This window comes from Thalassophryne amazonica, chromosome 21 (genome assembly GCF_902500255.1).
Source record: "Thalassophryne amazonica chromosome 21, fThaAma1.1, whole genome shotgun sequence".
Taxonomy (NCBI): domain Eukaryota; kingdom Metazoa; phylum Chordata; class Actinopteri; order Batrachoidiformes; family Batrachoididae; genus Thalassophryne; species Thalassophryne amazonica.
The window spans coordinates 16645723-16669136 of record NC_047123.1 but is presented as its reverse complement, the minus strand read 5'-3'; the positions used below and the strand labels follow the sequence as shown (position 1 = coordinate 16669136).

Here is a 23414-nt window from a genome sequence, read left to right as displayed (position 1 = left end):
TGCCAAATACTACAATAGTCTGAACGATTTTTTTTTTTGCATTAAGATGTTTTCCAATGTTCAACAGCAAACATAATACCAGCAAAATGCACCAGGAGCCAAGCTATATTCCACAAGTTAGATTTAGCAAACTTAACATCTTGGCCTGTATCAAACCTAATTGTATTTTTATTAATAAAATTAGCCACCATCAACAATTATATTACTTATATACAATGTTGCTACAGTTACTTATTACAGTTACTGTCCAATACTTATTATCGATGCTATGTAGGCCTGGTTGATTTCAGTGAGACCCAGACCGCTTTCTCTGCGAGGGAGATATATTCTGTCCATGCACTGATTTCTGTATGTGACTTTGTGGAGGGTGAGCATCTTCCTGGTCTTTGTGTCCAATTTATTAAGCTCACGCTGTGGCCAGTCCACTATGCCAAACCCATAGGTCACCACTGGTATTGCAAATTGGTTTATGGCTGTGATCTTGTTTTTTGGTGTCAACTCTGTTTTGCAGATCTTTTTTAAGCGGGTTAGGTATTCTTGTGTTGTTTTCATTCTCATTTTCTTGTGCTCAATTGTAGTATTTTGTTCAATTGCCAAGTATTTGTATGTGGAGTCTACAGCCAGATCTTCAATGTAGCTCCCTTCATCCAATTGTATGTTTTCGGTTTTTGTCTTTTTACCTTTTGTGATTCTGCATTTTGAGCATTTATCCAGTCCAAATTCCATACCAATGTCTTTTGAGAACTTATGGACATTTTCCACGAGCTGACTGAGTCCCTCTTTTGTGTCGGCATAGATTTTCAAATTGTCCATGAACAGCAGATGGTTCACAAGTTTTTGGTTTTTCTTTCCTCTGTCTCTACTTAAGTCATATCCAATGTCATGCTCCTTCAGGATTTTGCTGAGCGGGTCCATGATTAAGCAGAATAAAAGAGGCGAAAGGCTGTCTCCTTGAAATATCCCTCTCTGAACTCGTACGTCTGGGATTATTTGTCCCTCTGTGTGACTGAGGGTGATGGTGGTGTTCCACTTGTTCATTTATGCTCTCAGGAAAGATCTTATTTCCTCATTGATGTTGTAGAGCTCTAAGCACCTCATGATCCAGGAGTCATGCTGGGGTTCCTCCTCCTTTTTTTGAAATCCTCCAGGATAGATTTGTCTATCAGTAACTGGTCTTTAGCTCCTAATCTTCTTCTGGAACAACCTTTCTGTTCATTTTCCAGGTAGCCACCAGTGTCAAGATGGGTCTGTACTTGTTGGGAAGCTGTGTTTCCTTGGTCTTTGGAATTAGGCTTGTGTTCCCAGTCGTTAGCCAGTCTGGTGTGTCCTCTTCTCCATTCAATATTTTTGTGAAAGCCACAGCATAATGGTGGTGCAATGCTGTTAGTCCTTTCAGCCAAAAATTTGGGATTTTGTCGATGCCAGGTGCCTTGAAGTTACTGTATTCACTCATTTTCTTTCTGATTTACTCTTCAGTGATTACAATTGCTGGCATTTGCTGTTTGTTTTTCTGTTTTATTTTTCCAATCCACTAGGCCTCTTGGTGTTGTTTTGGGTCTTCAAAGAGTGGTCTCCAGAATTTTTCAATTTCTTCTCTCTCGGGTGGCTGTTGTACTTCTATTTGTCATTTGCCAACTTCCTGTACACTAGTCTGGGTTTTTTTTTTCGTTTTTTTTTGCAAATTGTTTATCTGTTTTGCTTGTATTTTCTTGTTTTTTTTTTCCTAATCTGTGCCGCAAAAGCTTTCACTAAGGCTTGATGTTCAGCCAGCCTCCCACCCAGCTGTTTATCTTCAACATTGTATTTTCTAATTTTAGAAGATTCTTTTTGTGGTTTTGGCTTCCCAAAAATGTGGCCATTTGGGAGATCTCTGCTCCTAGGCGGCTGATTTTTTGTTGTAATTTCCTTTTCCATCGTGGCATGGTATTCTTTTTCTTAATTGTGGTTCCGTTTCTCTCCAAATCTTGTGGGGCTAATTTACTTTGTATGTACCATGCCGCTCCATAATTTACAGAGTTTAACTCTGTCAATGTGGTTCCTTTTGGGGCCAATTTAGCCAGTCCTATGTTAACTTTTTGCAGGATAGTTTTGAATTTTTTATTCTCCTTTAGTTTAGTCAGCTTTGGGCGCTCTTTCATGTCCATTTTTCTTGTTTCTTCAATCTTATTTGCCAATTCCTCTTCTAGTTCCTGCTGTTCTGGGTCTGTGTGCACCTGTATATTGTTTTGTAGATGAGCTGGTGAATAGCTCATTTTTGGGGGGAGCAGTGAATGGCTCATTTTTCAGGGGCAGTGCCTGATTTCTTTTTTGTTGGGGTTGTGTTTGACACCTACTTTTTCTTTGGTGTGAGAGACTGGCTTGGTCTGGTGCTTTTTGTTGGTGTATGTTTTTTGAGAACAATCATTTCTTGGTGGTGCAATGGGTTGTGTCAGAGGGCAGATGCCGTCTCTCTGATCATGTGCCCAACCTCCTGTTGCATCGCTTTTATTTCAGCATCCAAGAAATGTTTTTGTGTGATAAAGTTGTATTTTTGGGTCGTGAGTCGCCCTCTTGGGATGTCGTTTTTACTTGGGCAGTGGTGGTGGAATATTCTTTGCTATTCTCCACATCTCTGTCTCTCTGGCTGTTGGTGTATTTTATTTTGGCGTATTCCATTGCCCACCGGAGTACCTACTCTTCCTCCCTCTTCCACTGACTCCTTTCAAACTGAAGTTGTTTCCCTTTTTCCATCAACTGATGATCTTTTATCACTTCTTTTTGGGCTTCTTCCTTTATTTTGTGTATTTCCTGTGCTGTCAGATATTTTGTGATTTGAGATGCAATCGATTGCAGTTTTGCAGTTGTGGTGGCTTCTTTCTTTTCTGATGGTAGATCCGCTTTTTTTTTTTTTTACGCGCTCCTCAAATACTGCCTTTGTCTTTCTGCCCCACTTCTTATGCCTTGAGTAAGTGAAGCAGTGAAAAATCTTTTTCTTCTCTTCAATGGTCCAATTTACTGTGGCGTAGTTTTGTTTGTTTCTTTTGGGCCATTGATGCTGTTGTTGCTGGAGTCCAGGATCAGAACTATGCTGATCTGGTGGATTATCAAGCTGAGTGCTTACACAGGAGAGTCGTCCTGTATGGTTTGTCCTTTGTGGCTTCACAGTGTCCTTCTGTTTCAGTATTTTTCTCTGATCAGAACAGCTAAATGGTTTTCTTCTTGTTTGCCGCTTCGTTTGTTGCTCTGAGCTGTTAATGTGACCAGATGCTTTTCCATATTTAGAGCTTTTGTCACTCATCAGTCTCAGTTCCAGAACTGTCTGAACTCCTGCCACTGGCATCTGGTTGTAAATGACTGTTTGGACCTGAGTTGTTGGCTGGCAGTGGTCCTCCATCGTCCTCTCCATCAGCTTCTGCTATCAGTGTTCTGTGTATCACCCGTATGAATTCTCATGTGTATGTTCAGAATGTCTTTTCTTCCAAATCTTTCACCACAAACAGAACATCTAAATGGTTTTTCTCCTGTATGAATTCTCTTATGGGTGTTAAGGTTGCTTTTAAGTCCAAATCTTTTACCGCAGTCTGTACAGCAAAATGGTTTCTCTCCAGTATGAATTCTCATGTGTGCGTTGAGCACGTCCTTCCTTCCAAATCGGTCACCACACTCATGGCAACTAAATGGTTTCTCTCCTTTATGAATTTTCATGTGAATATTAAGATTGTTCTTTAGTCCAAATCTTTCACCACACTCTGAACAGACAAATGGCTTCTCTCCTGTATGAATTCTTGTGTGAGTGATCAGAGTGTCCTTTCTTCCGAATCTTTCACCACACTCAGAACACCCAAATGGTTTCTCTCCTGTATGAATTCTCATGTGTCTGTTCAGAATATGCTTTCTTCCAAATCTTTCTTCACACTCAGAACAGCCAAATGGCTTCTCTCTTGTGTGACTTTTCATGTGTTCACTCAGATTTTGCTTCCTTGCAAACATTTTACCACATTCAGAACAGCCAAACACTTTCTCTTGTGTGTGTTTGTTCATATTGTCCTTTTGTCTCCGGTTTATACTACGCTCAAGACTAAATGGTTTATTACTAGCTTGAATTCTCTTGTGTTTCTTTGAATAGTTCATGTGACAAGAACTGTTTGCAGATGCAGGGGAATGACACTGTTCCATAGTGATACACCCACTATTGTGAACAGAGATATCACGGTTTGTCAGAAAGTTTAAACGTGAATGAATTTCATGAGACTGATTCCATTCGCAACTGTCATCAGTGTCAGTCCCAGAACTGTTTGAACGCCCATCATTCGTATCTTGTTGCAAAGTATGATATGGACCTGAGCTGCTGGCTGATTGCAGTCCTCTATAGTCCTCTCCATCAGCTTGTGATATCAGTGTTCTGTATGCAGCTGAGCTGCCGGGTGGGGACTCTACCTCTGTTCTCTTATCAGTTTGCCTCTGATGAACTGATGACTGTGTGCTTTCTTCATCACTTTCATTCTTCACAGTGATAACAGTGAAAGGGAATTTCATGATACCAGCTTCTTCCAGCTGGTGAAGTTGCTGTTCCTCCTGATTTATGGAGAGTATGTTTTGTTCCTCTTTAATGTCTATCTGGTGAAGACTCGAATTCCAATCCTGCTGGTCGGTGAAATTTTCTTCTTTACTCACCAACAGCTGCCCCATGTCTACAAGAAACAAAGAAATTGGGAACAAAATTAAGAAAAACAAAATAAAAATTAAGCAGCAGAGTCCTCAGGGAAACTTGAGTACAGTAAATTATTGCTCTGATTAAATCAATACTTCATGCATCAGGAGTGCAGCACTGCAATAGCTGCAAGCACATTACAATGCTCTCTGTGCTGGAAGGTGTTTGTATGTAGTGCCAGCCCTAGCCAATTTGGTGCCCTAGGACATATTTTTAAATGGTGCCCCACCCACCCACACACTCAGGGGTACCATATTTCCTTGATTAAAAGCTTATTTTTTCAAACTGTGCTCAGACCCAGTGCTGTAGGGCTGTAATTGGTCATTTTTATGTTTTCACTCCTTCCTCTCCTCTCATATTTTAAATGTTTTTTTGCAGTGCGAACACTGATTACATTTCAATCATGGATCAAATACATTTGGCAGAAAAGTCCATATTATGACTAACTTTACAACATAGACTTGGAAAAAGATGCTCAAATGACCTGCAATTCATGGAGGGAAATTACCGAACCATTATGTTGGTTTGGAGGTTGATGACTGTATAAAGAAGTGGAGCTTGTTGAGAGAGAAATCATTCCAGAAAAAGACCCACACCAACGTAAAACATTTTGATATTGTTCTCATGCACTGTTCTCATTGTCAATATTATTATTTAATAGGCTTTACTATGCAGCTAAAGCAATATGGGCTTATATGTATTTTATATTAAAAGATAAATTGTATTAACTAGTTTCAGTATAAGAATAGTGAAAGTTGACTAATCTTTTCCCCTCATTTGTGGCGCTCCCCCTGGATGGACCCCACCCTTAGCAACTGCCAATAGGCAGGGCCATGCTGTCTAGAGACCTCTAATGAAACTCATGGAAAGGGCGGCACCTTGAGAGTGAGAATCATGAGGTCTCGTTTATCCATTATGCATGATGATGACTTACTCTTGTTGTACATGTCATGAATCATGGTTTTCAAACTAGTAAGAGAATGACAAATTAGTCCAAAATGTGCACAACTTTCTCCTACATTAGTCACAGGACATTTGAGTGAAGACAGTGTCCTTCATATCTTCGAGTTTTTTTTTCTCCCCACCTGCAGCGAAGTTTACTTGCCTTGACTTTGTGAACAATGTTGTTAACTTTGTTGAAACAATGGATACACTGACTGCAGCACTTTTGAAGCTGAGTGATGAATCAGAGTGTCTGGGTTTGTGACTGCTCTGGGTCAAGACTAAGATCCCAGCTTTCAATGACTTCCTGCACTCAGCAAAATCAAAATCAAATCAAATCAATTTTATTTATATAGCGCCAAATCACAACAGTTGCCCCAAGACGCTTTATATTGCAAGGCAAAAGCCATACAATAATTACAGAAAAACCCCAACGGTCAAAACGACCCCCTATGAGCAAGCACTTGGCGACAGTGGGAAGGAAAAACTCCCTTTTAACAGGAAGAAACCTCCAGCAGAACCAGGCTCAGGGAGGGGCAGTCTTCTGCTGGGACTGGTTGGGGCTGAGGGCAGAGAATCAGGAAAAAGACATGCTGTGGAAGAGAGCAGAGATCAATCACTAATGATTAAATGCAGAGTGGTGCATACAGAGCAAAAAGAGAAAGAAACACTCAGTGCATCATGGGAACCCCCCAGCAGTCTAAGTCTATAGCAGCATAACTAAGGGATGGTTCAGGGTCACCTGATCCAGCCCTAACTATAAGCTTTAGCAAAAAGGAAAGTTTTAAGCCTAATCTTAAATGTAGAGAGGGTGTCTGTCTCCCTGATCCGAATTGGGAGCTGGTTCCACAGGAGAGGAGCCTGAAAGCTGAAGGCTCTGCCTCCCGTTCCACTCTTAAAACCCCTAGGAACTACAAGTAAGCCTGCAGTCTGAGAGCGAAGCGCTCTATTGGGGTGATATGGTACTAAGAGGTCCCTAAGATAAGATGGGACCTGATTATTCAAAACCTTATAAGTAAGAAAATGAATTTTAAATTCTATTCTAGAATTAACAGGAAGCCAATGAAGAGAGGCCAATATGGGTGAGATATGCTCTCTCCTTCTAGTCCCTGTCAGTACTCTAGCTGCAGCATTTTGAATTAACTGAAGGCTTTTCAGGGAACTTTTAGGACAACCTGATAATAATGAATTACAATAGTCCAGTCTAGAGGAAATAAATGCATGAATTAGTTTTTCAGCATCACTCTGAGACAAGACCTTTCTAATTTTAGAGATATTGCGCAAATGTAAAAAAGCAGTCCTACATATTTGCTTAATATGCGCACTGAAGGACATATCCTGATCAAAAATGACTCCAAGATTTCTCACAGTATTACTAGAGGTCAGGGTAATGCCATCCAGAGTAAGGATCTGCTGGTTAGACACCATGTTTCTAAGATTTGTGGGGCCAAGTACAATAACTTCAGTTTTATCTGAATTTAAAAGGAGGAAATTAGAGGTCATCCATGTCTTTATGTCTCTAAGACAATCCTGCAGTTTAACTAATTGGTGTGTGTCCTCTGGCTTCATGGATAGATAAAGCTGGGTATCATCTGCGTAACAATGAAAATTTAAGCAACGCTTTCTAATAATACTGCCTAAGGGAAGCATGTATAAAGTGAATAAAATTGGTCCTAGCACAGAACCTTGTGGAACTCCATAATTAACCTTAGTCTGTGAAGAAGATTCCCCATTTACATGAACAAATTGTAATCTATTAGATAAATATGATTCAAACCACCGCAGCGCAGTGCCTTTAATACCTATGGCATGCTCTAATCTCTGTAATAAAATTTTATGGTCAACAGTATCAAAAGCAGCACTGAGGTCTAACAGGACAAGCACAGAGATGAGTCCACTGTCTGAGGCCATAAGAAGATCATTTGTAACCTTCACTAATGCTGTTTCTGTACTATGATGAATTCTGAAACCTGACTGAAACTCTTCAAATAGACCATTCCTCTGCAGATGATCAGTTAGCTGTTTTACAACTACCCTTTCAAGAATTTTTGAGAGAAAAGGAAGGTTGGAGATTGGCCTATAAGTAGCTAAGATAGCTGGGTCAAGTGATGGCTTTTTAAGTAATGGTTTAATTACTGCCACCTTAAGGGCTTTTTTTATAGAGCAACAGACTTTTTCCAGGCTAAGTGAAGATCTTCTAAATTAGTGAAAAAGTGCAAAAGTGTTGTACTTGTAGAGACGTGCATCTTGGCAATGACACTGATGTCTCTGGGTCCTTGGCCTTAGACTGGGAGACACCTGGGAAAAGCTTATGGAGTCTTGAGGTCACTGGCCAGAGATGCTTGGAGATACTGACATCTATACAGGAGAATGAAGGTCCAAGTCTTCTGGGTCCTGGATCTTCCTGGCTTAGTGTAAGGTTGTGAGAATTGGACACCAACCAATGACTGAAGGCAATGACTGGATGTCAAAGCCCAAATACCCAGAGACATGAATGTCACTGCAAACTCTGAGATACTGTAACCTTTTAATTTTAATTTAACCTTTATTTAACCAGGTTGAGATTGATCTCTCTTTTACATTTGTCTTTAGATGTTCATGTCTAAACAAACACTAAATGGACTTGCATTAATTAGTATCAACAACAAAGTTGGTCATCAGTTGTCTTTCAGTGATGTCATAAGCATTTTTGCCTCCAGAAAAGCCAGGAAAGTTCTACAGTAAAAAGTAGAACACTTATAGGTTGTCTTGGTGTGTGTATGTGTAAAGAAATAATAATAATAACAATAATAATAAATAAATAAAAATAGTTCAATAGTTCAGAAAAACTGCAATGACCACACTGATTTTGCAGGGATGTTCTAAAATGTGTCAGAATCTTTCACACGTGTTCATAGTGTTCAAAAGCAATGATTCATATTTATTGTGAACCACTACTGTTATGTTGTTATGGCTTGGTTGGGGTTCCATGGGTCATTTGATAGTAAGTCCCTTCAGCTGCTCCCTTGTTTTTTCACTTGGGTCACCACAGCAGATCTAATGAGGATCTGCATGTTGATTTGGCTCACATTTTGTGCCAGATGCCTTTCCTGACGCAACTCCACATTACATGGAGAAATGTGGGGGAGTTTGAACCGGGAACCTTACACACTGCAATCAAGTGCCACTTGGCCACCACCCTTGAACCCTTGGGTCAATTAATGCCACTATTTAATGCTTTTTTTTTTACTTTTGCATTTTCAGTTTAAGATTAATATTCTCATATTCTGCTTAGGGCCCCTACTTGCTTGAGCCAGTTATGACCTTATTTTGCTTTACTTATGATGGTGCTTAGAATGTTAATCACTCTTTATTTTCCTCATCTCTGTGCTTAATTATTTACATTTCTAAGTATTTGCGTTTTTATGTATTTTAATGTATTCTGGTGTTTAGAGCACTTTGAATTAGGTACTGTGAAGGTACTGTAATAATAAATGTATTGTTTTCTATATCAGTTTAGCTCAGCCCAAAACTCTGTTTGTGGTGCTCTGATGCCGTTGTGATTTTCAGTACCAGGATTATCGTGACACTCCATCAGAAATGATTTGAGCTTCCTCTGTGAGCCCAACTCCCCACATGTACTGCCTGTTGGGGTGAGTGTAGATCAGTCTGCTGTCTGTGTTAAGGGACAAAAGGCAGAAAACTGAATAAATTTGCAGTTCCAAGAATGAATCAAGTACATACGTAATTATCTGGGCACAATAACGTTTACAGTTAAGGTTTTGCTCACCACCACAATGGAGCTGACACGAAACAAAAATGTGTTTTTAGTTAACAGAGTTAAAATTATTTTATTAACCATTTAGGAATTAAAGCCATTTAATACACCGTCCCTACATTCTGAGAGGCCATACGTACTTGGACAAACTGATTGTTGTTCATACCATAATTCTGAAGGAGTTACAGGATTCCGTGGCTCAGGCTAGAGATGGGCAAGAAAACAGAAATTCCAGGCTCAAGTCTTCTATGTACCTTCCAGCAAACTAGCTCTTTAAAGTAATTCCTTCTCTGAGCCACTCAACCCTGAAGTTTTATAACTGATGGTGCAACTTACAAAATTTGGATTTTGCATAGTTTCTACTTTCACAGAAGCCTATAATGCCTTCAGAGTTGTCATGCATGTCTTTGTAGCTTCACTCACAGCCTCAGTTTGTTTTTTTGTTTTGTTTTTCAGAATAGCACACTCCTGACAGATTTACAATGCAGTATCACACTGTGTTTCATAATAAGTGATGCAGTGCAAGATGAATTTATTGACTTGGAAATGTTCACGGATCCAGCCAGTGACTTGTCTAAAGAAATCTGTCAGTATAAAATGGTGATTTGCTTAAAATAATTCTATTAAGTTTGTCCAAATTATTTGTATAGTCTGTAAAAATGTTTTCTGATTTAATTTTTTAATTTAACATTTATTTAACCAGGTTAGTCCCAGGGAGACCTGTACAATTATAAAGTTTCCAATTCACCTAACCTGCATGTCTTTAAATGTGGGAGGAAACCAGAGCACCCAGCGAGAACCCACGCAAACACAAGGAGAGCATGAAAACTCCACAGGTGGGAATCGATCCCATGATCTTCTTACTGCGAAGCAACAGTGCTAACCACTAAGGCCCTATACTGCCCACAAATGTAGTAACTGTGTATGAAAATTGCTGTTATTTCTTTATTTTTATTGTGATTGTTTTTTATTAAACTCCTTGAAATGAACTTAAAAGTTTACACTACAAGCAAATCTTTAATTTCAACTCCACTGTGGTCGTGTACAAAAGCAAAAAGACAAAAAAAAAAAAAAAAAAAAAAAAAAAAAAAAAAACTTATCAGGCACATCACATTTCGATTTGTATTTGTGCATTAAGGACAGATCCCAAACGGTTATGCACCAAAGTAACAGATGTGTTAAAACTCCGCACAAAAACCTCTAAACTAAATCCTGTTTTTGAGAACTTTAACTCAGACATTTCTAGCTAACTAGCGTAATTTTTCTTTGTTTCAATTCACATCGATTTAACGTCACCTTTAAAGATGCCCGCTGAGATGTTACTCCGTCTGTGCCATCAAAATCGCAGGCAATTTCGCCTTTTAATAACTATTCATACAAATAACGTTAGAAAGTTTTAAAAAATAACAAAAATCCACAATATGACGAGGACTGGAAATGCTAACCGGAAGTAGCGTTCTAGGCACATGCGCAGTAGACTCGCTACCCGTCTGTGCGATCATAGAGCTAAATAAACACGAGTAGACATGAAGAGCCATTCAGCGATATTTATGTTCGCCATCTTGGGAGAAAACCCTCCGCTCGACTGACAGCAATACAAAGATCCATAAATACATTAATTATTTAAATCCATCTATCTGGTGCCAAACACTACAATAGTCTGAACGATTTTTTTTTTTTTTTTTACATTAAGATCTTTCCCAGTGTTCAAGAGTAAACATAATATCAGCAAAATGCACCAGGAGCCAAGCTATATTCCACAAGTTAGATTTAGCAGCATCAATAGGTTTAAGAAAACTTAACATCTTGGCCTGTATCAAACCTAACTGTATTTTTATTAATAAAATTAGCCACCATCAACAATTATGTTACTTATATACAGTGTTGCTAGTTACTTTCAAAAAGTAATCCAATTACTGATTACATCTTGACAGTTAGATTACTAGTTACTTCATTAGTTACTTTCAGCAGCTGCCAACAGTAACCCCCCTGCCACCTCAACATGAAAATGATAACACTTTTTCCAAAACTCACTTTATTGGAGGTGCATTTTTAACAGTACCATAAAGTAAACAATGTATGTCCTGACATTTTTGTAAAAGTTTTTGTAAAACATGGATTAAAGTCAGTCTTTCTTGACTTCAATGAACATAAATACTTGTTTTATAAAAAATAAAATAAAACAGACAGTCTTTCCTGACCTCATACCTCCTACAGTTACAGTCTTATAATTTATAATCTACATTGTTTATAAATGTAACTATTAAATTTATTCTACGATTTTTCTAACATTTAAATTCTTTCTAAACATTTTTAGGTGTTGAAATTATTATTATTATTATTATTCAGGCGTGTCAACCTGTACGGATTGTCTGTAAATTATACAGATTTTTCCGAGTTTCAGAGTCATACGGACGTACAAATAAAGTGTTCAGGGTTTGGTCTGCAGCGGGTCTGTAATCAACCGTTTCTGCAGCGCAACTCCACTTTGATGCGTGAGCCACTGAAGCTCTTTGATTCCGCTTCTTAACCCCTCTCAAAGCCATTAAAATACATTGAGTCACTTTTGTGTGGATTAAAGTCACTGAGACTCTTGTCTTGTTGTAGTCAAGAAACGAGAATCGTCCTCCGTTCCATTGGCACACCTCCAAACGCTGCGTCGCTCTCTGCCGAGACAGAGTCCACTCGGAATTAATAACTTCAAAACGAATCACCGCTTTAAATAAAATGACACCTCTTACAAACGTATTACAGACAAGAAACTACAATCCACTAAAACATTTTCCCTCCCAAAATTAGACGTGCTGTATTCTTTATAAATCCTGACGTGCAGCGCAGATGCAAGAGCTCAGCTCAGATATATGGAAAGATATTCATGCCAATCATGTCTGAAAAGGAAATGCTTTTGACAAAAACTACAGATCCTTGATTTCTGGACATAAATCGGAATAAGCAAATTATTCCGATTTATGTCCAGAAATCAAGGATCCACCATGTACAGTTTATTATGTCCAAAGTTTAAGGATCCAGTGACAAATTTCATATTTATTTACTTTAAGACTCAATAAAATGTTCTTCAATTTCAATTAATTTCAATTTAATCGGCTTATAAAGCGCCAAATCACAACAAAAGCCATCTCAAGGTGCTTCACAAAGAACAGTTCAACATAAAAAATTAAAATAAATAAATAAATAAAAAAATTCAAATACATAATTAAAAACAGAAGTAAAAGAATAAAACAGATTAAAAAAATAAAAACTATTCATAAGAAAGAGAATAAAAATAGCCTTTAAGTCTTGGCTTAAAAATGTTCACGGACTCCAACTGCCTCACGGTCACAGGAAGACCATTCCACAGAGCGGGTGTATAAGAAAAAGCTCTTTGATCTGCTGACATAGAAAACCTGTAAAGCCTACTTTTAGTACACAAAAAATTCATAAGAGGTATCGATAAGGGAATCTATAAGGAATCGGATCGATAAGTGGAATCAATAATGGTATCGATAAAATCTTATCGATACCCATCCCTAATAAACACAAGGGCGAAGTCAAGGATCATTGACATGCAATTCTGCAACATCGGCACTGGTGAGGCAATTTTCAATACACTTGATGAAGTGAGGTATGTTTTATTTTGTTCATTATATTTGATTTATTTTTCATTTTATGAATGTATTTCCACTAGTGACACACAGTTCGTGTTTCTGTAAAAAATAACTAAATTTGACACATTCAATTCTATAAAATTCAGCCCGACGCATGAATACTAGATCTCTATTGTTTGAAATTCAGCTGGAGGAAATACTATCGATCCTGACTTTAATGTCATTGTGGCAACTCATAATATGTGGGCAAAAACCCAGTTATGTGATACCACTATGCGGTTGTGTGTACTGTAATAAAACTGATTTTGGTGCGATTTGGAGGTTAGAAGGATTTTGTGTTGATTTTATGGATTTTCTCACTTGGTTATACAGGTGGACCCTCAAAGGGGTTGACATGTATGATTATTATTAATGTGTGACAGTCCGTCAGACCCCCCTAACTGCAGCCCTCTTAACCCCCTGCCACTTTAACCTTTATATATATATATCCTCACCATTTCCTTTAGGTCCTTCAGACTTTATTTTCAGTAAATGCTTCTGGGGAGCACGAGCATTGCTAAATACCTTCAGCTTCTGTGCAAAACATACGCAGCCATTCCTGCTTATTTGAATGCAACGCTACGCATTACTGTTTTCTCATTATATGTACTCGACTGTTTAACTAGATTTTTTTGAAAAACAGAACCATAGAAGTGAGAAATGGAGTAGCCTACTCTAGGATTTATCCAACAGACAGTGGAGTTCCACAAGGGCGTGTGTGCAGTCCTGTTTAATATCACAATTAATGATAGTTTCTCAGAGGTAGATGTCAGTCTCTGAAGGTCTTTGTATGCAAATGATGGTGCATTGTGGATTAAGGGTTGACATTCTGCATTTATTTGGAAAAAGCTTCAGCCAGCTGTCAGCACTGTGGAGAGATATGGCAAAAAGTGGGGTTTCCCCATTTCTGTGGATAAAACACAGGCCATGTGGTTTTCCAAAAAGTGTAATAATCCATCAATTCCAATTAAACTGTATGGGCAGGCAGTTATGCAAGTTCAAACGGTGCAGTTTTTGGGTGTCTGGATGGATTGTAAATTGAACTTTGGCGATCATATCCAAGCAGTTGTCACATGATGTAAAAAGGAAGAAAATATAATGAGGTGTCTGGCAGGAAGTAGCTGAGGAGCTATGTGTGAAGTCTCTGAAGCAAATCTGTAAATCAGAAATGACAAAAATTTGTCTCAGCATGTGAGGCATGATTTGTATTACTCGCCATGAAAAATCACAAGGAGCATTACTGGCCATCTTTTCATTTACTTAACTTTTTTTTGTCCCATAATGGTAGTGAAAACCCTGCAGGTTGTTCTCACATCATGCAGCTAAATAGTGTTGTCATTCTTTTGTAAATCATGCACATAAACAACAGGAAATTCAAGCTGAGCAAAAATTGAGGTCACAGCCACATAATGCACTATAAGTCGATTAAGCAATTTTCTTGACAGGTCAAGTTAAGACTCAGAAAAACATGGGTATTATTTTGCTTTTAGAGTTTTGATATAAAACGTATGGCAAATATCAACCACTGGCACATAAAAATATGCATTTCTGTTAAACAGAGTAGTTTTAGTAAGAGTAAACATCTAAGAAACAAAAACATAAAACAAGACAAATTTTATATCACAACTCATTGCATTAGACCACTTTCTGAGAGCAAGTCATTACTGGCCATCTCAAGGTGATGAGGCATGACATTACACAAGTACAGCAGGTCTACAAAAGGTCTAACAAACACTGATTTCTCTCCTGTATGAATTCTCATGTTTATGCAGATGAATCTGTCCAAATAGTTTTACTAGTCAGAACAGCCAAATGTTCCTGTCCTCTGTGAATCCTCATGTGTGTGTTCAGCAAGTCCTTTCTTCTAAACCTTTCGTCACATTCAGAACAGACAAATGGTTTATCACTTTTATGAATTCTCATATGCATGTTCAGCAGGTCTCTTCTTCCAAATCTTTCACCACACTCAGAACAGCTAAATGGTTTATCACCCGTATGAATTCTCATGTGTATGTTCAGAATGTCTTTTCTTCCAAATCTTTCACCACAAACAGAACATCTAAATGGTTTTTCTCCTGTATGAATTCTCTTATGGGTGTTAAGGTTGCTTTTAAGTCCAAATCTTTTACCGCAGTCTGTACAGCAAAATGGTTTCTCTCCAGTATGAATTCTCATGTGTGTGTCCAGCGCGTCCTTCCTTCCAAATCGGTCACCACACTCATGGCAACTAAATGGTTTCTCTCCTTTATGAATTTTCATGTGAACATTAAGATTGTTCTTTTGTCCAAATCTTTCACCACACTCTGAACAGACAAATGGCTTCTCTCCTGTATGAATTCTTGTGTGAGTGATCAGAGTGTCCTTTCTTCCAAATCTTTCGCCACACTCAGAACACCCAAATGGTTTCTCTCCTGTATGAATTCTCATGTGTCTGTTCAGAATATCCTTTCTTCCAAATCTTTCTTCACACTCAGAACAGCCAAATGGTTTCTCTCTTGTGTGACTTTTCATGTGTTCACTCAGATGTTGCTTCCTTCCAAACATTTTACCACATTCAGAACAGCCAAACACTTTATCTTGTGTGTGTTTGTTCATATTGTCCTTTTGTCTCCGGTTTATACTACACTCAAGACTAAATTGTTTATTACTAGCTTGAATTCTCTTGTGTTTCTTTGAATAGTTCATGTGACAAGAACTGTCTGCAGATGCAGGGGAATGACACTGTTCCATAGTGATACACCCACTATTGTGAACAGAGATATCATGGTTTGTCAGAAAGTTTAAACCTGAATGAATTTCATGAGACTGATTCCATTCGCAACTGTCGTCAGTGTCAGTCCCAGAACTGTTTGAACTCCCACCATTTGTATCTTGTTGCAAAGTATGATATGGACCTGAGCTGCTGGCTGATTGCAGTCCTCTATAATCCTCTCCATCAGCTTGTGATATCAGTGTTCTGTATGCAGCTGAGCTGCTGGGTGGGGACTCTACCTCTGTTATCTTATCAGTTTGCCTCTGATGAACTGATGACTGTGTGCTTTCTTCATCACTTTCATTCTTCACAGTGATAACAGTGAAAGGGAAATTCATGATACCAGCTTCTTCCAGCTGATGAAGTTGCTGTTCCTCCTGATTTATGGAGAGTATGTTTTGTTCCTCTTTAATGTCTTTCTGGTGAAGACTCGAATTCCAATCCTGCTGGTTGGTGAAATTTTCTTCTTTACTCACCAATAGCTGCCACATGTCTACAAGAAACAAAGAAATTGGGAACAAAATTAAGAAAAACAAAAATTAAGCAGTAGAGTCCTCAGTGAAACTTGAGTACAGTAAATTATTGCTCTGAATAAATCAATACTTTGGAATCACGCATCAGGAGTGCAGGACTACAATAGCTGCAAGCACATTACAATGCTCTCTGTGCTGGAAGGTGCTTGTATGCAGTGCCAGCCCTAGCCAATTTGGGCCCTAGGACATATTTTTAAATGGTGCCCCCACCCCAAACACACACAGGGTACCATATTTCCTTGATCAAAAGCTTATTTTTTCAAACTGTGCTCAGACCCAGCGCCTAAATGAGGCAGGCCTTTATTCAATGCCAGTCATTTTTAACACAATACTGCTTGCTGTCTGTGCTGTGATATGGTGTTAAGTTTCACACACATCCCTGGATGTGGCCAACCAAAGACAACCGCATTAGATCAGAGCCCTCTGCATGGCTGTGAACCCTCTCCATAGCCCGGTCGAAATGACAGAGACCAAAAGGGCTGTGATTGGTCATTTTTACGTTTTCACTCCTTCCTCTCCTCTCATATTTTAAATATTTTTGCAGTGCGAACATTGATTACATTTCAATCATGGATCAAATCCATTTGGCAGAAAAGTCCATATTATGACTAACTTTACAATACAGACTTGGAAAAGGATGCTCAAATGACCTGCAATTCATGGAGGGAAATTACTGAACCATTATGTTGGTTTGGAGGTTGATGATTGTATAAAGAAGTGGAGCTTGTTGAGAGAGAAATTATTCTAGAAAAAGCCACTGTTCCTGTGGTAAACTGCATTAAGACCCCCACCAATGTAAAACATTTTGATATTGTTCTCATGCATTGTTCTCATTATCATCATTATTATTTAATAGGCTTTACTATGCAGATAAAGCAATATGGGCTTACATGTATTTTATCTTAAAAGATAAATTGTATTAACTAGTTTCAGTATAAGAATAGTGAAAGTTGACTAATCTTTTCCCCTCAATTGTGGCGCTCCCCCTGGATGGACCCCGCCCTTAGCAACTGCCTATAGGCAGGCCCAGGCTGTCTAGAGACCTCTAATGAAACTCATGGAAAGGGCGGCACCTTGAGAGTGAGAATCGTGAGGTCTCATTTATCCATTATGCATGATGATGACTTACTCTTGTTGTACATGTCATGAATCATGGGTTTCAAACTAGTAAGAGAATGACAAATTAGTCCAAAATGTGCAACAACTTTATACTGAGAGACATGAATGTCACTGCAAACTCTGAGATACGGTAACGTTTTAATTTTAATTTAACCTTTATTTAACCAGGTTGAGATCGATCTCTCTTTTACATTTGTCTTTAGATGTTCATGTCTAAACAAACACTAAATGGACTTGCACTAATCAACATTAGTGCAAGTCAACAACAAAGTTGGTCATCAGTTGTCTTTCAGTGATGTCATAAGTATTTTTGCCTCCAGAAAAGCCAGGAAAGTTCTACAGTAACAAGTAGAACACTTATAGGTAGTCTTGGTGTGTGTACAGTAGTGTTCAGAATAATAGTAGTGCTATGCGACTAAAAAGATGAATCCAGGTTTTGAGTATATTTCTTATTGTTCCATGGGAAACAAGGTACCAGTAGATTCAGTAGATTCTCACAAATCCAACAAGACCAAGCATTCATGATATGCACACTCTTAAGGCTATGAAATTGGGCTATTAGTAAAAAAAAAAAAGTAGAAAAGGGGGTGTTCATAATAATAGCAGCATCTGCTGTTGACGCTACAAACTCAAAACTATTATGTTCAAACTGCTTTTTTAACAATCCTGTGAATCACTAAACTAGTATAATATATGTATAACCACAGTTTTTCATGATTTCTTCACATCTGCGAGGCATTAATTTTGTTGGTTTGGAACCAAGATTTTGCTTGTTTTTTGCTTGTTGCTTGTTTGGGGGTCATCTCACAAACTGTCTGCGGCCCTTGGACCCAAAAAGAACAATTTTACTCTCAGTCCACAAAATATTCCTCCATTTCTCTTTAGGCCAGTTGATGTGTTCTTTGGCAAATTGTAACCTCTTCTGCACATGTCTTTTATTTAACAGAGGGACTTTGCGGGGGATTCTTGCAAATAAATTAGCTTCACACAGGCGTCTTCTAACTGTCACAGCACTTACAGGTAACTCCAGACTGTCTTTGATCATCCTGGAGCTGATCAATGGGTGAGCCTTTGCCATTCTGGTTATTCTTCTAACCATTTTGATGGCTGTTTTCTGTTTTCTTCCACGCGTCTCTGTTTTTTTTTTGTCCATTTTTAAGCATGGAGATCATTGTAGATGAACAGCCTATAATTTTTTGCACCTGCGTATACGTTTTCCCCTCTCCAATCAACTTTTTAATCAAACTACGCTGTTCTTCTGAACAATGTCTTGAACGTCCCATTTTCCTCAGACTTTCAAAGAGAAAAGCATGTTCAACAGGTGCTGGCTTCATCCTTAAATAGGGGACACCTGATTCACACCTCTTTGTTCCACAAAATTGACCAACTCACACTGCTACTATTGTGAACACCCCTTTTTCTACTTTTGTTTACTAATAGCCCAATTTCATAGCCTTAAGAGTGTGCATATCATGAATGCTTGGTCTTGTTGGATTTGTGAGAATCTACTGAATCTACTGGTACCTTGTTTCCCATGTAACAATAAAAAATATACTCAAAACCTGGATTAATCTTTTTAGTCACATAGCACTACTATTATTCTGAACACTACTGTAAGTGTAAATAAATAAATTATATATATATATATATATATATATATATATATATATATATATATATATATATATATATATATATATATAGTTCGATAGTTCAGGAAAACTGCAATGACCACACTGATTTTGCAGGGATGTTCTACAATGTTCTCAGAATCTTTCACACGTGTTCATAGTGTTCAAAAGCAATTATTCATATTTAATTGTGAACCACTATTGTTATGTTGTTATGGCTTAGTTGGGGTTCCATGGGTCATTTGATAACAAGTCCCTTCAGCTGCTCCCTTGTTTTTTCACTTGGGTCGCCACAGCAGATCTAATCTGCATGTTGATTTGGCTCATGTTTTGCGCCAGATGCCTTTCCTGACGCAACTCCACATTACATGGAGAAATGTGGGGGAGTTTGAACCGGGAACCTTACACACTGCAACCAAGTGCCACTTGGCCACCACCCTTGAACCCTTGGGTCAATTAATGTCACTATTTAATTTGTTTAATGCTTTTTTTTTTTTTTTACTTTTGCATTTTCAGTTTAAGATTAATATTCTCATATTGTGCTTAGGGCCCCTACTTGCTTGAGCCAGTTATGACCTTATTTTGCTTTACTTATGATTCAGTCTGTTTAGATGGTGCTTAGAATTTTAATCACTCTTTATTTTCCTCATCTCTGTGCTTAATTATTTACATTTCTAAGTATTTGCATTTTTATGTATTTTAATGTATTCTGGTGTTTAGAGCACTTTGAATTACTGATCTGAAGGTACTGTAATAATAAATGTATTGTTTTCTATATCAGTTTAGCTCAGCCCAAAACTCTGTTTGTGGTGCTCTGATGCCGTTGTGATTTTCAGTACCAGGATTATCGTGACACTCCATCAGAAATGATTTGATCTTCCTCTGTGAGCCCAACTCCCCACATGTACTGCCTGTTGGGGCTAGTGTTGATCAGTCTGCTGTCTGTGTTAAGGGACAAAAGGCGGAAAACTGAATAAATTTGTAGTTCCAAGAATGAATCAAGTACATACATAATTATCTGGGCACAATAATGTTTACAGTTTTGGTTTTGCTCACCACCACTATGGAGCTGACATGAAACAAAAATGTGTTTTTAGTTAACAGAGTTAACAAAATTTTATTAACCATTTAGGAGTTAAAGCCATTTTATACACCATCCCTACATTCTGAGAGGCCATACGTACTTGGACAAACTGATTGTTGTTCATACCATAATTCTGAAGGAGTTACAGGATTCCGTGGCTCAGGCTAGAGATGGGCAAGAAAACAGAAATTCCAGGCTCAAGTCTTCTATGTACCTTCCGGCAAACTAGCTCTTTAAAGTAATTCCTTCTCTGAGCCACTCAACCCTGAAGTTTTATAACTGATGGTGCAACTTACAAAATTTGGATTGTGCATAGTTTCTACTTTCACAGAAGCCTATAATGCCTTCAGAGTTGTCATGCATGTCTTTGTAGCTTCACTCACAGCCTCAGTTTGTTTTTTTGTTTGTTTTGTTTTTCAGAATAGCACACTCCTGACAGATTTACAATGCAGTATCACACTGTGTTTCATAATAAGTGATGCAGTGCAAGATGAATTTATTGACTTGGAAATGTTCACAGATCCAGCCAGTGACTTGTCTAAAGAAATCTGTCAGTATAAAATGGTGATTTGCTTAAAATAATTCTATTAAGTTTGTCCAAATTATTTGTATAGTCTGTAAAAATGTTTTCTGATTTAATTTTTTAATTTAACATTTATTTAACCAGGTTAGTCCCAGGGAGACCTGTACAATTATAAAGTTTCCAATTCACCTAACCTGCATGTCTTTAAATGTGGGAGGAAACCAGAGCACCCAGCGAGAACCCACGCAAACACAAGGAGAGCATGAAAACTCCACAGGTGGGAATCGATCCCATGATCTTCTTACTGCGAAGCAACAGTGCTAACCACTAAGGCCCTATACTGCCCACAAATGTAGTAACTGTGTATGAAAATAGCTAGAATTTCTTTATTTTTTGTGATTTTTTTTATTAAACTCCTTGAAATGAACTTAAAAGTTTACACTACAAGCAAATCTTTAATTTCAACTCCATTGTGGTCGTGTACAAAAGCAAAAAGACAAAAAAAAAAAAAAAAAACTTAAAAGGCGCACATTTCGATTTGTATTTGTGCATTAAGGACAGATCCCAAACGGTTATGCACCAAAGTAACCGTTGTGTTAAAACTCCGCACAAAAACCTCTAAACTAAATCCTGTTTTTGAGAACTTTAACTGACATTTCTAGCTAACTAGCGTAATTTTTCTTTGTTTCTTTTCACATCGATTTAACGTCACCTTTAAAGATGCCCGCTGAGATGTTATTCCGTCTGTCCCATCAAAATCGCAGGCAATTTCGCCTTTGAATAACTATTCATACAAACAACGTTAGAAAGTTAAAAAATAACAAAAATCCACAATATGACGAGGACTGGAAATGCTAACCGGAAGTAGCGTTTTAAGCACATGCGCAGTAGACTCGCTACCCGTCTCATAGAGCTAAATGAACACGAGTAGACATGAAGCTTCATTCAGCGATATTTATGTTCGCCATCTTGGGAGAGAAACCCTCCGCTCGACTGATAGCAACAGAAAGATCCACAACTCATGTTAATAACCGATAAATACATTCATTATTTAATTCCTTCTATCTGGTGCCACATACTACAATAGTCTGAACGATTTTTTTGCATTAAGATGTTTTCCAATGTTCAAGAGCAAACATAATACCAGCAAAATCCACCAGGAACCAAGCTATATTCCACAAGTTAGATTTAGCAGCATCAATAGGTTCAAGAAAACTTAACATCTTGGCCTGTATCAAACCTAACTGTATTTTTATTAATAAAATTAGCCACCATCAACAATTATGTTACTTATATACAGTGTTGCTACAGTTACTTTAAAAAAGTAATCCAAATACTGATTACATCTTGACAGTTAGATTACTAGTTACTTCATTAGTTAATTTCAGCAGCTGCCAACAGTAACCGCTGCAAGAGCTCAGCTCAGTTATATGGAAAGATATTCATGCCAATAATGTCTGAAAAGGAAATGCATTTGACAAAAACTACAGATTTTGTTTATTCCTATTTATGTCCAGAGATCAAGGATCCACCATGTAGAGTTTATTATGTCCAAAGTTTAAGGATCCAGTGGCCAATTTCATATTTATTTACTTGAAGACTCAATAAAATGTTCTTCAATTTCAATTAATTTCAATTTAATCGGCTTATAAAGCGCCAAATCACAACAAAAGCCATCTCAAGGTGCCTCACAAAGAACAGTTCAACATAAAAAATTAAAATAAATAAATAAAAATTAAAAAATTCAAATACATAATTAAAAACAGAAGTAAAAGAATAAAACAGATTAAAAAAATAAAAACTATTCATAAGAAAGAGAATGAAAAATAGGCTTTAAGTCTTGACTTAAAAATGTTCACGGACTCCAACTGCCTCACGGTCACAGGAAGACCATTCCACAGAGCAGGTGTATGATAAGAAAAAGCTCTTTGATCTGCTGACATAGAAAAGCTGTAAAGCCTACTTTTAGTACACAAAAAATTCATAAGAGGTATCGATAAGGGAATCGGATCGATAAGTGGAATCCATAATGGTATCGATATCGATAAAAATCTAATCAATACCCATCCCTAATAAACACAGGGGCGAAGTCAAGGATCATTGACATGCCACTCTGCAACATCGGCACAGTTGAGGCGATTTTCGATACACTTGATGGAGTGAGGTATGTTTTATTTTGTTCACTGTATTCGATTTATTTTCATTTTATTAATGTATTTCCACTAGTGACACACAGTTCTTGTTTCTGTAAAAAAAATAACTAAATTTGACACATTCAGTTCTATAAAATTCAGCTTGACGCATGAATCACACATCCTTTTTAGATATCAATGTGACCAAAACCAAAGAAATGGTTATTAATTTTGGCAGGTCACTTTCTGTTCTCCCTCCAGCTGTCATAAATTACCAGTGTGTAGAGCGGGTCCAAGAGTACAAATACTTGGGGACCATCATTGATGATAAACTGTGCTTTGAGCCCCAATCTGTTTTAATCTTTTCTTACATTTGTTGGTTTTATTGTTTATCCATCAAGCAGCGAAATCGTCTTATGGATATTGTTAAGGTGTGCTGTAAAATCACCAGAGGCTCACTTAATGATCTTAATGAAATTTTTAAGGTCAGATGTCTTAAAAAAGCTAAGGCTATTATAGCTGACCCTTCTCATCCTCTTTGGCATGAGTTTTCACTGCTCCCATCTGGCCGTCGTTATGTTGTCCCTTGGTGTAGAACTAACAGGTT

General features: G+C 37.8%; 1 protein-coding gene across 1 annotated transcript; it reads right to left on the bottom strand.

The window, feature by feature from the left end:
* Positions 1-3137: 3137 nt before the first annotated feature.
* Positions 3138-21507, bottom strand: LOC117503567 (zinc finger protein 569-like). Its single transcript, XM_034162826.1, has 5 exons — positions 21388-21507; positions 19908-20010; positions 14830-16278; positions 9185-9274; positions 3138-4670 (listed from the first exon to the last, which is right to left on the bottom strand). Exons 2-5 carry the CDS (start codon positions 19927-19929, stop codon positions 3385-3387), a joined length of 2847 nt encoding a protein of 948 aa, XP_034018717.1. The 5' UTR covers positions 19930-20010; positions 21388-21507; the 3' UTR covers positions 3138-3384.
* Positions 21508-23414: the final 1907 nt, after the last annotated feature.